This window comes from Corythoichthys intestinalis, chromosome 16, assembly GCF_030265065.1.
Source record: "Corythoichthys intestinalis isolate RoL2023-P3 chromosome 16, ASM3026506v1, whole genome shotgun sequence".
NCBI classification, from domain to species: domain Eukaryota; kingdom Metazoa; phylum Chordata; class Actinopteri; order Syngnathiformes; family Syngnathidae; genus Corythoichthys; species Corythoichthys intestinalis.
In genome coordinates, this window is record NC_080410.1 from 36,717,799 (window position 1) to 36,733,903 (window position 16,105).

Genomic DNA, 16,105 nt, shown 5'->3' on the forward strand with positions numbered 1-16,105 from the left:
AAAGTTAAATACCATGGGGAGGAAAAAAAATTCCAAAACTTGGGTAAGATATTTTTAATATCATAAACTAGTATACAGTATATAAAAGTAAGAAGCTCAATCATAGGAGCAAACGTGCGCAAGTTTGTTTCCAAAAATGAAAAAGTTCTCTGGCAAAAGTTGACATCTTTTGCAGGGATGGAAGACGACACGTTTTGATTGTCTTGCGGAAGAAGAGTGGGCGGCGAGCCACTAGGACGAGTCCAGCCATGATCATTTTTGAATCATTTGTGCGCTCTCAACAAAAAGAGTCCGCTTTTTAAACAATAGAGGTGAAAGTACCTGAGGTCGGCTTTTTCTTGGCCTGGAAAAGACGTGGAAGGAGGAAGCAAGCAGAGTCATTGACAATCAGTGCAAATATGGCCCTCAGAGATTAATACACAAAATTTGCTGCAGGCAGCTGTCCATTTCCATCCAAACTTCCTAGTCGTCCACTAAAAAAAATGTGGGATTGGTCAGCAGCACTGAGCCTAGACATGAACTCAAATCAACATAAAAATAGTATTGCGCTTCATCATTGATGAATACATCTCAAATATAACTCTGAATCTACATTTTAAGCATGTTTCATGTCAGCAGTGTGTGATAAAAGGGGAAAAAAGGCATAAAAATACTGGATTGTTGTATACACTGCTTTAAAAAGTTCGGGACGTTGGACTTCACGGTAAACGCATTTTTAGGCTGATGCTGACATTAAACCCAAATGCCCAACATCCCCAACCTTTCGCTCGTCGAGTACACGTGTCGTACGCTTTCGTTTGCTTGGTCTATCCAAAGGTGGCGCCGCAGTTAGGGCACCGTCTCTGCCGCAGCACGAAGCAGAAGAGGATGCCCAGCGGGAAGAAGAAGATGGCACACAGGATTCCCAGGCAGGTAAAGTCGTCTTCCAGAACGCCAACTCTGAAGAAAAAAATAAAAAATCTTATCACTTGATAAACACTGATATGCATTTAAAACCAGTGTTGTAAATCTTACTGTAATTTTCGGACTATTAGCTGCTTCCCCCCAGCATTTTTACCCTGCGGCTTTCATAAGGAAGCGGTTTATTTATGGATTAAAAAAAAAAAAACACGAGCTTCATATTTTTTGTGAAAAATATCCCAAAAAATGGATAATTAAGACATATTGTAAAAGAATGGCTTCCCAATTTTGCCATGACATAGCTCTCAGCCGCTACACTACCACTAATAAAGCTTGCCAGATGGTCGTCAGACTTACTGAAAAGTTACACAACTTACATACAGAAGAACTTTATATGGGTGGGCAACCAATATTTGCTACGACAAGAGAACGCGCTGCTCGCGTTGATTAGCTCTCTTCAACTGGCACTAAGAGGACTTTATTGCCACAGTATGCTACAACAAAGTTGCTAGATAAGTTATAAGTTGCTAGCTGTTAACCATTTTTAAGAGGATTGCATCCATTTCATGTTTAGAAGGCAAGGTAAATTGGATTATATATCTTTGCAAATGTAGTAACCTGTTTTTTAAAGTTTGTTTTGAAGCATTCAGAAAACATGAGTTGTGTTGTTGATGTGTGCCTATCTGGTTAATGTTGATCAATCAAATATTTCGGTGTAACATCTATGTAAATATTCAATGTTAAGATATGGACACTTGCAGCTTATAGTCAATAGCATATATGTGGATTCATTTCAAAAAATGTTGCCGGTGCGGCTTATAGTCCAGAAATTACAGTACTTTTAAAAAAGTAATTACCGTATTGGCCCGAATATAAGACAGCCCTGATTATAAGACGACCCCCTCTTTTTCAAGACTCAAATTTTGAAAAAAAGACTTTTTGAACACCAAATTAATTTTTATACAGAAAATTACATCTGAAACAAATGATTATAACAATATATTTCAGAGAACAAGCATGTTATTTTGCCTCATTCAAATCCTAATATCCGAACATTTGAATATGTAAACTAAAGTGCAATCACATTCGTAAATGAATGGCTTCTGGTTTTTGAAATGTAAATAAACGAATCTATTGTGATAAAACAACAAAATTGCAATAACTGCATTAACCATCAAAGTAAAGTCTAACTGTAGTCTTGAAACAAATCTGAATAAGGAAAAACTGCAATAAAATGATGCAAACTGGTTAAACTAGTAGCTGAGATCTGTCATGACTCATGACAGAACATCGCTTCAATGACATCTGGTGCCATCTAGCCTCGTGAATGGAGAGAGTAGCTGAGATCGGTCATAAAAGAACATTGCTTCAATAATATCTGGCGTCATCTAGTGTCGAGAATGGGTATAATGTCTAGACCGCGAATATACTGGACTGTCTCAGGAAATTAGAATACACAATATTCTAATTTTTTGAGACAGTCCTGTGTATATATACAGGACTGTCTCAGGAAATTAGAATACACAATATTCTAATTTCCTGAGACAGAATATTGTGTATTCTAATTTCCTGAGACAGTCCTGTATATATACACAGGACTGTCTCAAAAAATTAGAATATTGTGTATTCTAATTTCCTGAGACAGTCCAGTAAAACGACCCCCTCTTTTTCAATCTTATTTCAATGCAAAAAAACACCGTCTTATATTGGGCCAACATGGTACAAATTCCTTATCTCAAAAAGTAATTCAGTTAGTAACTTTGTTACTTATTTGTAAGAATAATTAAGTAACTGACGTTACTTTTCATGTTCTACATGTTATTACAATATACATTCTAAAACAGCTTTCGTATAAAAGATGTTTAGATTAACTGATTGAATTGAACTTGTTTTCCATTCTTAAAAAAAAAAAACATAGGTCATACTTTAGACTTTTTAAAATTTTCTTCTATAACAGTGTAATGGTATACAAACTAACTTTCAAATAGTGTGAGAAAAAAAAGCGTTTGTTTTTACCATTTACCTGAACCCGCACCGAACAGTGACCCCCCCATACTGAGGTACGTACTGAAAAGTGACTTGTGTGTATCGTTACATCCCTTTATATATGTGTATAGAGATGTAATTTTCAATATGCAAGTGAGGCTCTGCATCTCTTGCCTCCCCTGTCTTTACACTAGTTGTTTTGATTAAAAAAGATCACACAAGGTTCATGGATACGTCATTCAAGAAAAATTTAGGGCAAGTGACTATTTTTGGTACTGAGAATAAAAAACATTATATTGTAGCGTCTACAACAGGGGTGCCCAATTCCGTTCCATTGAGAGCCCCTATCCAGCTTATGTTCCATGTCTCCCTCCTTTAACACACCTGAATCAAATAATCAGCTCTGCAGGAGACTGATAACGATCTTGATTATTTGATTCAGGTGTGTTGGAGGAGGGAGACATTGAAAACAAGTCGGGTAGGGGCTCTCGTGGAGCGGACTTGGGTGCCCCTGGTCTACAAAGACAACGCCAACTTGATGATAATGCACACTCAGGAGGGAAAACAATACATTATTTTCAATTATTTTTACCCATCTGGACGCCAAGAATGGTATGTAAAAAAAATAATGTTTTAATTAATGAATAAAAAGTTGCCCGAGAGTTTCAGATGACTCATGCCATGCAAATTCTAACGAGAACACAAATGCTTTGCTAACGGTCCGAGCCATCGAGCCAATCATCATCGCGTTTGCAACGGCGTCACCACTAGTGATGTTAATGACGGCGTTAAGAGTGTAACTGTGTTACTGACGGCGTTATTTTTTTCAGTAGTGAGTAAACTAATTACTTACTTTTCTCATTTTGGCAACGCCATTATAGTTACTGAGAATGTAAAGGCGTGGGTTACTATGACGCGAGTAAAGTCAGAGACACGGACTTACGGAGACTAAAGCAGAGCGGGAGTAGGGAGGAAGAAAGGAAGTTGTGACGCCGTTGCAAATGTGATGCAAGGTGGCTCTAATAATAATACCTGACTGTAGCCGATAGCCTACAGACTACGCTCACATGATGCTACTGTAGATGTCACATGTGCTAAGTTAAGTATATAGAACTAGATGCGAAATGATACCCTCGGCATTAGTAATTAACCGCCATCTTAAAGCAGTAGACTTCTCAGGAAGGCTCTTTTGTAGGGAATCTTCCGAGCGAACCTAAGTAACTTTTTATCTGAAATACTCCTAAATCGGCAAAATCTTGACTTGAATCTATCTTTAAATGATGAAACAGTTTTAAAACTTCCACATGTCGAAAGTAGACAGAAGGGAACTAATGCAATAACGGGAGCAATTTTAACAACTTTAACGGTTGATTCGCAACATTAAATGACTTCCAAACATAGCAAAGGTTACCATGTTGTTGTTTTGTTTTTTTTTGGGGGGGGGGGGGGGGGGGGGGTTTAAAAAAAAAAAAAAAAAAGCATGAAAGGTAACACCAGTTACTTTGCCAAGTAACTAATTACTCTTACATTCTTTTTGGGAGGAGTAATTTATAAACGTAATTACTTTTTTAAAGTAAGATTAACAACACTGGTGACCACCCTGAAAAATCAGACAACTTGCGCTTCATTCAACCAAACTGTAGTAACGTGCCCCTTCACATCTTCAATAACGGTATCGGCATTGCAAAGATATGAGAAGTAATTATTTAAATTACTCACTATTGGAAAAAAATAACGACTTTAGAAACACAGTTATACTCTAATGCTGTTACTAACAACACTGTTTTAAACACTCTGATTTCATGCTAATTTTATGTTCCCTATAATACTACGCTTTGTGACAGTGGAAAAACAAGTGGTCTTATGATATGGATTTGAGAGACGCTAGCTTGGAGCATGAACTGAAAATACTTTTTTTTTTTTTTTTTTTTTTAAATAGTCAAGAAGTGCAACAACAATATACTCAGTTGTTTAACTCATTCGCTCCCATTGACGACGATTGTTCATTTTTTGACTGGTGCAATTTACTTTTATGTGTGACTTAAAGGTGCACAATGTATGATTTACACTTCAATTATTCATGAAATGGCCATAATATTCCAAAAGACATTAAAGTAAATTGTGTGTTTTTGGAAACACTTTTACAACAGACCTCAATGGTTTCGCGGAGATTTTCCCATTTTAAAAGACAATGTAAGAGTCGCAAATTTGGACCAGTTTAGCTTCTGTGTTCATCATCAGCCAATCACGAGACCAGTTTCCAGTCTTCGTCCGGGTTACCACAGCTCTGTACGCCAACTTCAACAGTCTGAACTATGTCTACCCGCTCAAGCAGAAAAAACACAAAAAAAAACCCTTACTAATATCAAAGGATTCAAGACAACAAGAGAAGCAAAACAGCATATGCATTCATTTGGTGTGGTTGTGCTAAGTTATTTAGCATGTTGTGGATCCATTAACCTGTGTTCTGCCAGTGCCACGTTATTTCGTATGTGGATCCACTTCCCGGGGCAAAGAAAGTCTTTACTGTCACTGTGTATATTTAGTCGGTCAATAAATTAAAATGGATGAAGCAATTAAATCGTCTTTGTGGATGCTGTCAGTGCATTACCAAATTATATATTTCTTTGCCAGTGTGCTTATACAATGAGAAAAGTAGGCCTCCCTCACAGGGCCATTTGGGGGCCCTAAGCAAAATAATGCAAAGGGGCCCATATTTTTGGCCCACCATTTCCTCACAGTGTACTGTGAAACCCATACATGCAATCCAACCCATACGTCCATATTTTGTATATTAATCAGATTTTGTTGCACTGCGTACTTCAAACTTATCACCCCAAATGATTGTCAGTACTTACAGTAGATAGCGCCAAACCTTTTTCTAAAAGAGGAAAGAAGTTAAGATAGAACTTTTATTTTTTTAAGCTTGTAATCAAGTGTCAAAACTCACAAAAGTCAAATAAAGCAAACTGGAGTAAACAAAATCAAATATAAATTAAACAATTGCCAGATTGGGGGCCTCCTAGTGCTCAGGGGCCCTAAGCAGCTGCATAGTCTGCGTATAGGCTGGGCCGGCCCTGCTCCCTCACTTCGGCGATGGTGACATAAACTACACGTTGGCATTAATACATTGAAAAAAATCTTGCATGAAAATTAAAAAGATAAAGCTTCCGCAGAGGACTCGTCATTTGCCACTTAAAAGTTCTTTTTCTGCAGGTTCTCTACTGTGAAGCTGTACACTGGCAACCCAAAGTGTGTGCTAGTCAATAGTTTGATCTAGTTGCAGTACCATTTTTGGCCATAAATTCTACTCAACAATAAATTAACTCAACAATTGTGTACCTTTAAGCCCCCAAAATTTGGCATTTACAGTACAGGGCAAAAGTTTGGACACACCTCATTCAATGCAACACAAATGAAGGTCCCAACCCCATTGATAAAGCAATAAATTCCACTAATCAATACTCAAAATGGATACCTGTGAAGTCAAAAACCATTTTAAGTGACTCCCTCTTGAAGCTCATTAAGAAAGTAAAGGATGGCTACTCTAAATATACTTGAATAATATACATGTTTTGAGCTATTTCAACCTTTTTTGCTAAGTACATAATGCCACACGGGTTCATTCATAGTTTTAGTACCTCCAGTGGGAATTTACAATGTAAATAGTCATGAAAATAAAGAAAACGCACAAATGAGAGGGTGTGTCCAAACTTTTAGCCTGTACAGTAGCAGTAAAGACTGACTGATCACAAGATTAAACGCTTATCACGACTAATGGCAGCTAATGAGTTTAATACATTTGTAGCTTGCCAGAATGTTGGCTGGAGTTAAAAAAAAAAAAAAAAACGTGAAAACCACATCCTCTCACAAGATGCAAAATGTGACTTTTCGTGTCATTGCTCTCAGTTAAGTGACATAAGCAAGGCTTATAGGTTTTGTCATGGTGAACACGCGACACTCATTGTTCTTTGTTCACAGAGTAATTTTTCTTTACAAGTCACGTCTTCATCGATGTTTAAATGTCAGTTGTGTGTCTTCACCTGCAGGCCGGGCAGCCTCCGACCACCACAACAGAGGGTTGAATAACTGTGTAGGTTCCAGAATAGGGCTGATGGGACACAGCTGCTCCCATTTGGGCTGTTGGGTAGGCTGTGGTAAAGAAAGAAAATGCACACGATTACACAATGAACCTCAAAAGAGGCTAAAACAAAAAATAAGTTTCAATTTTGCCCACAGAAACTATGTCAACCTAGTAAAATACTCCCATTTATCAATATCATGAGCAAATATTATTAGGCAAGGATTTGTGTGTGTAGCTCAGAAAATTTGACATTTTCTCGAGAACTGTTTGTGTGAACTTTGATACCAAGATAACAAGTTATTAAACAACCCTAGTAAGGGAAAAAAAGTGAAAGCCCTTTTATTACTTTGTACAGTACACACTGCCAGTGTAATATAGCGCAGTACTAATGAATAGTGATTTACCAAGTGGTTGACAAATTATACACCATTTACAGTTTTTCAGCTTTTTACCAATACTGACAAGAACTGTAGATATCCAAAAACTGCCATTTCTGTAGAAATTACGATGGGGCTTTGCTGTGGTAGATACACATCTATCAACGTCCTGTTGATACCAGGTCACTTCCCGTTGATTTGGGGACATGTCCTGTTGATATCAGGTCATTTCCTGTTCATTTGGGGACATTGGCTGTGAATGGCATCGACTTACTTGGGCACCAGTTGAATGTCATTAGGCTGTAATGGTAAGGTTTTGGTCCAAAATCCTAACCACACAGGTTTTTCTGCCATTTTAAAATAAAGGGGAAATTTGGACGTACATGGCCGTCAATGGCATCGACTTACTTGGGCGCCAGTTTAATTTCAATGGGCTGTCGTGGTAAATGGTCAAAAATTACAAGGACCCACGTTTTCTTACCATTCAAAATGAATGGGAAATTTGGAGTCTTTTGGACGTACCTGGCTGTCAATGGCATCGACTTACTTGGGCGCCAGTTTAATTTCAATGGGCTGTCGTGGTAAATGGTCAAAAATTACAAGGATCCACGTTTTCTTACCATTCAAAATGAATGGGAAATTTGGACATACCTGGCTGTTAATAGTATCCCATTAGAAATGAATGGGACAGTGTTTGGCAAAATTTTAATGCAATTTTTATGCCCCTTACCGTCTGGAATTTTTTATGTGTAAATTATGCAATTTGGTCCAAAATTGTAGGACAAGATACATTTTTTGTTTTGTTTTTTTCAAAAAACCTGTGTTTACAGGCAAATGGAAAATTTTGCGGGGTTATTCAAAAAATTCCGGTTAGTTTGATTTTGTGACTGTAGGTTAAAGGGTTTGGATTATGAGGCACACCATTTAAAAAAATATATGTACCGTATTGGCCAGAACATAAGACTGTGTTTTTTGCATTGAAATAAGACTGAAAAAGAGGGGGTCGTCTTATATTCGCGGTCTAGACATTATACCCATTCACGACGCTAGATGGCGCCAGATATCATTGAAGCAATATTCTGTCCTGACAGATCTCAGCTACTCTCCCTATTCACGACGCTAGATGGCGCCAGATATCATTGAAGCGATGTTCTGTCATGATAGATCTCAGCTACTCTCAAGTTTAACCAGTTTGCATTATTGTATTTAATTGCAATGTTTTCCTTAGTCAGATTTGTTTCAAGACTACAGTTAGTTAGACTTCACTTTGATGGTTAATGCAGTTATTGCAATTTTGTTGTTTTATCACAATAGATTGGTTTATTTACATTTCAAAAACCAGAAGCCATTTATTTACGAATGTGATTGCACTTTAGTTTACATATTTAAATGTTCAGATATTAGGATTTGAATGAGGCAAAATAACATGCTTTTTCTCTCAAATACATTGTTATAATCATTTGTTTCGGATGTACTGTAATTATTTTCTGTATGAAAATTAATTTGGTGTTCAAAAAGTCTTGAAAAAGAGGGGGTCGTCTAATTATCAGGGCAGTCTTAGGGGTACTAATTTAACTATCTGGACCTTTGACTTGCAAAGCCCCATCTAACTAATGTAAAACAGACTTAGTTTAGGACTACTATAAATGACTTTGACTTATTTATGAGTTATCTATGTAAAAAAATCTCTATATAGTTTTTAAAAAGTAGAATTTAGAAAGTGGTGATTTTCATCGCAGGGTTGCTGTGATTATTTTTTACGTCAACATCCGGGATACGATTGGAACTTCCGCCCTAAAAAACAAAAACAATCTTACTTCCGTGATACAATCACGATTTCCGCACTTAAACCCCCAAAACAATACATTTGACGTTTTATTGCCACATAAACGAGTACCTGCTTCCTTTACGATAAAAATGTTCGTGTCATACATTATATACGCCATACCTAGGCGGGCATATATTTGACGAAAACCCGAATGGTTGGCGCATTTTAATCACTTTTTGTAGTGATTCACACGAGTAAAACCGTGCGTTTTGCTTGAAACGAATCCGGAAGTACTGTGGGGACTCCTCGCCCCCATTGACGTTTTCTTCCACCATGCCACAATGCGACATATACAGACGACTGGCTTGTCTACTCACCATGTCTGCTGTCTGGGTAGTGGTAGGGCGGTGGGGCTGCGGCGGGGATAGCCCCGTAGCTGTGCGGCTGCTGAGCCTGCTGCTGCGGGGGCGCATACTCGTAAGCCCCGGGGACAGTGTTGTAGGCTGGAGGTCTGTCCTGAAGAATGGGTTTGCTGTCCACCATGTCAGCCAAAGTTGTCCGGTCTGCTGCGTAACTTTAAACAAAAGGACGTCGAGGTACGTCGACGCTAAAACAAGCACACACAAAAAAAAAAACAAAAAAAAAAAATGACACTAGTTCACAAAAAAAGACGCTGCGTCAAAAACGAAAGTTGGTCCCTCTCCATGCGCCAACTTCGTCGCGACGCAACAAAGCTCAGTTTGAAATTGGCACGTCGACGCAAGAGTGTTCAGAGAGTTAACTGAATTCCATCTTTGCTGCCTTGGCGCCAGAACAACAAGCATGTCCCACCGAAGAGTATTGTAACTCCGCTGAACTCAAACGGGTTTTTTTTCTTCGCTCTCTAGATTGTCACAAGAGAAGAATCATGTGATGAGCGGCTGGTGGCATGGTGCTTCCCTGTAAGCGCCCAGGCTTCTTAAAGGGACAGTACAGCAATAACATCACGTTACCATTATCATCGTTATAATCGTTCTGTATAGTGCTTAATTACGTCTCAAATGTGACGGACTTATATATTTTAGAATTATATGTGGCCTGGTCCCAGTGCTAAAAAACAGACGGATGTGTAAAAATTATTGTAATTTAATGGACAAAATAATTCACATTAATGTACGTATGAAATACGAAGTCATTCACCACCAATGAGTGATCGCCATCAAATCCATTTGAACTGTAACAGTACTGTAACTCATGCAAGCGAGTTTTATTAAAAGGCATACGAATATGCCTCACTCGTGCCAATTAGTGTATAAATTCCTTGGCTATTACAAATAAAACGTCCCCGCCAAACTGATAAATGGAGTGAAATTTATAAATTCCGACAACCCTTGAACATCACGTTGTGATAGTGACGTAAGGTGACGCATGATGTGGGCGAGGCTACATGGCAAAACCCCAAATGTTTATTATTATAATTGATAATATGTTGTGGTTTAAACTGAAATGAATAAGAAAGATCATATTTCTGGCCCAAATCAATTTTTATATAGAAATTGTATTAAATACTGTTGATAATAATTATGTAAAGTCAAGGCAAGCTGCTTTTATATAATGAGTAGAACACGCCTAGTCTTAAATAATTAAGAACACTCACTCTTGGCATGAATTATTTATAGATTGCACTATGTCAAGCAGCAACAAATGGTTCTTTGCTTTTGTTTTATGTTATACATATTAGGTATGTGACGGTATGAGATCCTGACAGCATGATAACCTTAAGCCAAAATATCACGGTTTCACTGTATCACGGTATTGCAATTACGCCTCTAAAATGTGTTACTTTGAGATATCTGGGTTTTAGAAGAAAAAAAAAAAAGACTTTTCAATTGAACAGGATTTTCATTTTTTCAAAACATATTACCAAATTGGAACCTGTTTATAAAGTTAAAATACATTTTTAAAAGTATATTCTAAATAACATTAAAATTAATGCAGTCCTTTAGGTGAGCCTAAACCCACAGCCCACAGCTCAACATTGTTACCATCAGAACAAAAATAATTGAATTATTTTCGATAAAAAGCATTTGTGTATGACTCGTATCATGAATACATTATACACACACACACACACACACTTTTTCAACACAGTTGCCAAAAAGAAAAAAATCACATTTTACCACCGGTAGACACACTAAACACACTGGAGTTAACTCTCCTAGCTGGTGGGAAACGTTCATGACAGTGTTTACTAACCTTTAATTTTGTGTAAATGTGAAATCATATTGGAGGTTTTGCCTCCTCAACAGCCACCCTCCTCAAACATGTTTTACATGTCGGTTGGCCCTCCTCCTCTAAGCCACGGCCATCTATAACTTTTCTGTAGCCGAAGTATTCCCATACTAGCAATTTTGTTTTCTTCGATGGGGGTAAAAAAGTTCAGGAGTTTCACCCCCTTCAGCCATCGTGTAGCACAGCTGACTCACTGACATTGAGCAACAACCGGTCGGGGAGGGTTCAGCCTTGCAACTGCAAGCAAGAGTGTTCTCCATGCATTTTTGGGACATGGAAAATGGCTAATACCGTAGGGATGATATGAAGGAAAATTTTTGCGGTTTTGAAACCTTGACATTTTCACAAAAAGGTGTACCTTGAACCGATAATCGGCACATGTCTAATGCATATTTACAGTATTCAGTACTAGCACTAACAACTGCCTTTTTCTTTCAAGAAAGTTTGATTGTTAGAATATAATGTTTGAATTTGTCGCAAAGACAACAAGACATGGCTTCCTACCTGGAACTTTCCTTTTGTGAATGTGTAATTTTGCCATCATTCTATGATACATAGATTAGATAATATAGATTTATAAAATACATATTGTTTGACTTTGGCATATATTTTTTAATAAGTCCAAGCAGTATATTTTTCCAAACAAAATACGCTCCCATCAATGTGAGTTGTGAAAAAGCACAAAAACTGCACTAAAAAGTCATGCTGCACACAACTGACAATGTCACTCTCATTGCACTCCTAATGCCATAACATTGTCACATGCATCTCACTAAGTAATATGTTTTCAGACATCTGTCTCAATCTGGGTAATGCATATACAATATTTGTACTGTTACATCAATATCAATGCACAAACTGTTATTTGCACTATCATATCAAGTCAGCCATCTGCCTCCTGGTATGAGTACCGTAAATTGCTATAAACACAGTTATATGACTACTACCTCACCACTTGCTACTTTACTCCCAATATGTGTACCCTATAATCTGTGTTTTTATACTTGCTGTATTGTACTTTTGTTTTATGTGGGGCAGTTTATGGCGAGGCTTTAAAGTTAAAATCTTGTTGTACTATGTGTCAATAAAGTTTTTCTTTCATACGCAGAGATTAAGGGGGGGGGGGGGGGCATAGACACCCCCTGGTGACCGAAAATTTCATCGCAGGTAATCGACTTTTGTATACGTATATGAATTTAAAATTAAGACTTTCCTGGTAGAATGTTTTTTACAAGAAATTTAAAGCAATAAAAGAAACAACAAAAATGAATGAAATGAACAAAAACTTTATATATATATATATATATATATATATATATGTAATGGGTCAAAATTATTTTTCCAAACAGATCATGTGACTCGCACTTTAGAGACGCTCATTTGCATTTCTTAGCCAAAACGACCTGAGGACAGACGATGCAAGATGGACATACATAATTTTTTCAAACCTAAGCTTTCAAAAGTGACAACAACTACTGAGTGAGAACAAAGGATTGAAGATGAAACGCCGGAGAACACCGCCAAAGTGGTTGGCAGAGTTTCAGTTTGCCCCACTAAAGATATCAATTATACAACAGAGCCACCACCGGGCGTACCATGTTCAATGGAAGACGATCTTGGCCAAAAGCATAGCTGTCCTAAGCACCCTGATTTAGAGATCCCCTAAAAAATGATGGGAAAATTATTATTATTTTTTTTTTTTAAACTCATTTTCCACATATTATTATAAATATTCCTGGCTGGAATATTCAGTCAAAAACGATGTGGCGTCTACTTCTTTACTAGGTAAGACAGAAAAGGTGCACGCTCACACACGCACGCAACCCGCACACACACAGCTAGGATGCCTCTATGTACGAGCATGGGCTAAGCTACTATCCGAACATATATCTAATATCTTGTAAGTTAATTTTATTACTGAAACTGTGTTTCGGGGTTATTAACATGTTTTGCCCCCCTGCCACAAAAGTCAAACTCCACCGATTCTATTCTATTCTATTCTATTCTATTCTATTCTATTCTATTCTATTCTATTCTCAGAAAGGCAGTCCCAAAATAAATCAACCACAGTCTGTGAAAGTTCAAAACTGAAACTACAGCTCACGTTATTGTTTTTCCTGAACCTTTTTTAGCTATTAAAAAAAAAAATAGATGGATAAATCCTATGCAGAATATGCAGCAACAAATGTCATGCGCTTCCGGGTTGGACCAATCAAGAAGGACGACAGGCCCCACCCCTATGCGGTGTTTTAACCAATCGGAGCGCAGCTACCTCCATTTCCCGAGTTGTAAACCAGCATTCCACTACTCGCCAATTCAAAACACCATTGTGGGAAAATGCTGAGTGACTTAACTGTCGGACACTTAAAGTGGGTCATCGAATGGAATGGCAGAACCACACGTTTAACTAAGTAAGTGTTGTGGGTTTGGGGGGGGGGGGGGGGGGGGGGGGGGGGGGGGGGGGGAAGAAAAACGCCAATTGGCTAAAAGCTAGTTGATATGTCAACAGTTTATTGATGAATTTTCGGTAAACGGGTTCAAAACTATTTGAACATATGCGTTTTTATCCTGCAGAATGTTCCACAGGTATTCCATGACGCCTCATTCCATAGTCCCTTGACAACCGCGTATCGGATAGCAACATTCAGGTATGTTACTTACCGCTGCACTTCTGCATGTTGTCATGAAGTCTGCATTGCTCTATCGAGTCTATTGCATGCTTTAAATAGTTGAGGTTCAAACGAAAATGCTAAAAATTATTTTATCAATTTTAAAAAGGCCCGTTTGGGATCAGGTATCAGTATAGCGGATTAGTATCAGTCCACAAAACGAAGTTCCGGTCAGGTGTTTCAAATTAAACGTAATGAGCAGGTGTTTTGAAGTACAGTAAAACTAATGAGTGTGCCTATGCTGCTGTGGCAAAATTACCTCTAAATCTGTCAAAATGTTTAGCAAGCTTGGAAATTGTGTCATGTGCATAGCTTTCCCCCGCATAAAGAAATAATTTGGAACAATACAAATACTATTAAATAAATAAATACTATTCGGTGCAAATACTGTACAATGAAGGTTGAACTGAAAGGGGTTTGAGTTAGATCTCATATGTTTGAAATCAAGGTTAATATGAAGAACAAGAAAAGTATTTGTATGCTACAATATCTCAGGGATTTGTCTTTGATTGACTATTAATGTGCCTTATATTTTGAAAGAATTCTGCCACGAGTCGTGCGGTATGTACAGTGTGCCTCCTTTTATGTTTTTCATGTACATGTTCTATGTTTCTTTGATTTTCACAGTTTTGTATTTGTTTGGGGAATATATATATATATATATATATATATATAAACTGTTAATGAGTGTGGTTGTGTTGGACATTTTATAATAATAAGTGGACAATCCTCTTGTCAGTACTCGCATTTTTGTATACACCCCACATTCGTTTCCTTCGGCAAAAACATTTTTTAAATAAATTCCCAAGGAGTCTCATCATACATTTTTCATCCAGTTCACAGAATTTACACGTTAAAAAAAAATAAATAAATAAAAAATCAGGAAATCATAGCGCACAAAAGTTGCACACAGTTTTTGCCCAAAACAAACTGTCGCGGGGTTCTTCCGGCTACTAAAAAAAACTGTTGGCGTAGTCAGGAGAATACAGGTGTTGTGAGTTTTTAATAGGTTCGAACCCCAGGAAAAACAAAGTGCACCATTGGATTATATACAAGAAAGAAAAAATATATTACTATTTACAGCAAAAAGTCAAGATCACAAAAAAAGGAAGAAAATACTATTTACTAGTGATGGGTCCAGTGATACTAATGCGCCGGCGCGCACGCCGAGCTCATGGAGCAACCCCTGCGTCGGTGCGCGTATCGCTACAAGAAAATCACGTGACCGATGCATGAACTCATTGAACTGTGTCGACACAGTCATGACGCAGCAAACTGCTTCAAAAGGAAGCGCGTCTGTCAACGCGATGGAGCTGCTGAAACAATCCACATCTCACGGTTACTTCCTCATTGTCTACATGCTGTGGAAATGGACGTAAGACAGGGGAAAATGCCCTTGTCATCTTCCATTCAAAATACAATTAATTTTAATGTAAATCTTAGTTTATTAGTGTGACAGGTACACGCGGGTCCGTTGTTTGTGGAGCCTTGCCTACATGTCTACCTACATTTGACCTGCTAGCTTAGTGGTCTGAGCAAACGTCACTCAGTCCCCGACGCATAGTGCGCGCGGGTTCGAGTCCTGGTCAGAACGTATCGCGGCGCAAGACCAAAATTTTCGGTTTTACTGTTAAAGTTATTATTTTTTTGCAGGTGAAATGTCGCATTTGTACTTTGTATATGACTAACCTGCCATATACAAACAGTTGCCACCTCCTCAATGCTGAAGCATTACTGGCCCAAGCATGAGAATGACGTTTCTGATAATCCCAAAATAAACACAGGTATAGAGCCATTCCTTTACTTTCCCACAGTCACTTTTTGGGTAATTTATTAGAAATCTGTAATTAAGCTAAAATTTATTTTTTTTGTCCACTTCAATTTCTTTCTGGTGGGCTATGGTAGCACTTAGATGACGAAGTGGGGAGTCAAGAAGGCAATGCAACTGTAGATGAAATTGCAAAAGTGCAACGATGCATGGCTGAGCCGAACATGAACCAAAGCCGAACTGAGCCAATGGACATCTTATCCAAACCTCTTTCAACTGGAA

General features: G+C 37.9%; 1 protein-coding gene across 4 annotated transcripts; it reads right to left on the reverse strand.

The window, feature by feature from the left end:
- Window positions 1–39: 39 nt before the first annotated feature.
- bri3 (brain protein I3) lies at window positions 40–14,220 on the reverse strand. Of its 4 annotated transcripts, XM_057860774.1 has the most exons (5): window positions 14,048–14,220; window positions 12,982–13,048; window positions 9,493–9,722; window positions 6,930–7,038; window positions 40–939 (listed from the first exon to the last, which is right to left on the reverse strand). In XM_057860774.1, the coding sequence occupies exons 3-5, from the start codon at window positions 9,656–9,658 to the stop codon at window positions 807–809; spliced, it is 408 nt and encodes a 135-aa protein (XP_057716757.1). In that variant the 5' UTR covers window positions 9,659–9,722; window positions 12,982–13,048; window positions 14,048–14,220; the 3' UTR covers window positions 40–806. The 4 variants fall into 4 exon arrangements, with proteins under 4 accessions (XP_057716757.1, XP_057716756.1, XP_057716758.1 ...); XM_057860773.1 differs by lacking the exon at window positions 12,982–13,048; XM_057860775.1 differs by lacking the exons at window positions 12,982–13,048; window positions 14,048–14,220 and having other exon boundaries at window positions 40–343; window positions 761–939; window positions 9,493–10,058.
- Window positions 14,221–16,105: the final 1,885 nt, after the last annotated feature.

Coding starts and splice junctions, on each gene's coding strand:
- bri3 (XM_057860773.1), bottom strand. CDS start 9,658: ATGGTGGACAGCAAACCCATTCTTCAGGACAGACCTCCAGCCTACAAC. Junction 7,039..9,492: donor CTACCCAGACAGCAGACATG/GTGAGTAGACAA, acceptor TCTTTACCACAG/CCTACCCAACAGCCCAAATG. Junction 940..6,929: donor GGAGGCTGCCCGGCCTGCAG/GTGAAGACACAC, acceptor TTTTTTCTTCAG/AGTTGGCGTTCTGGAAGACG.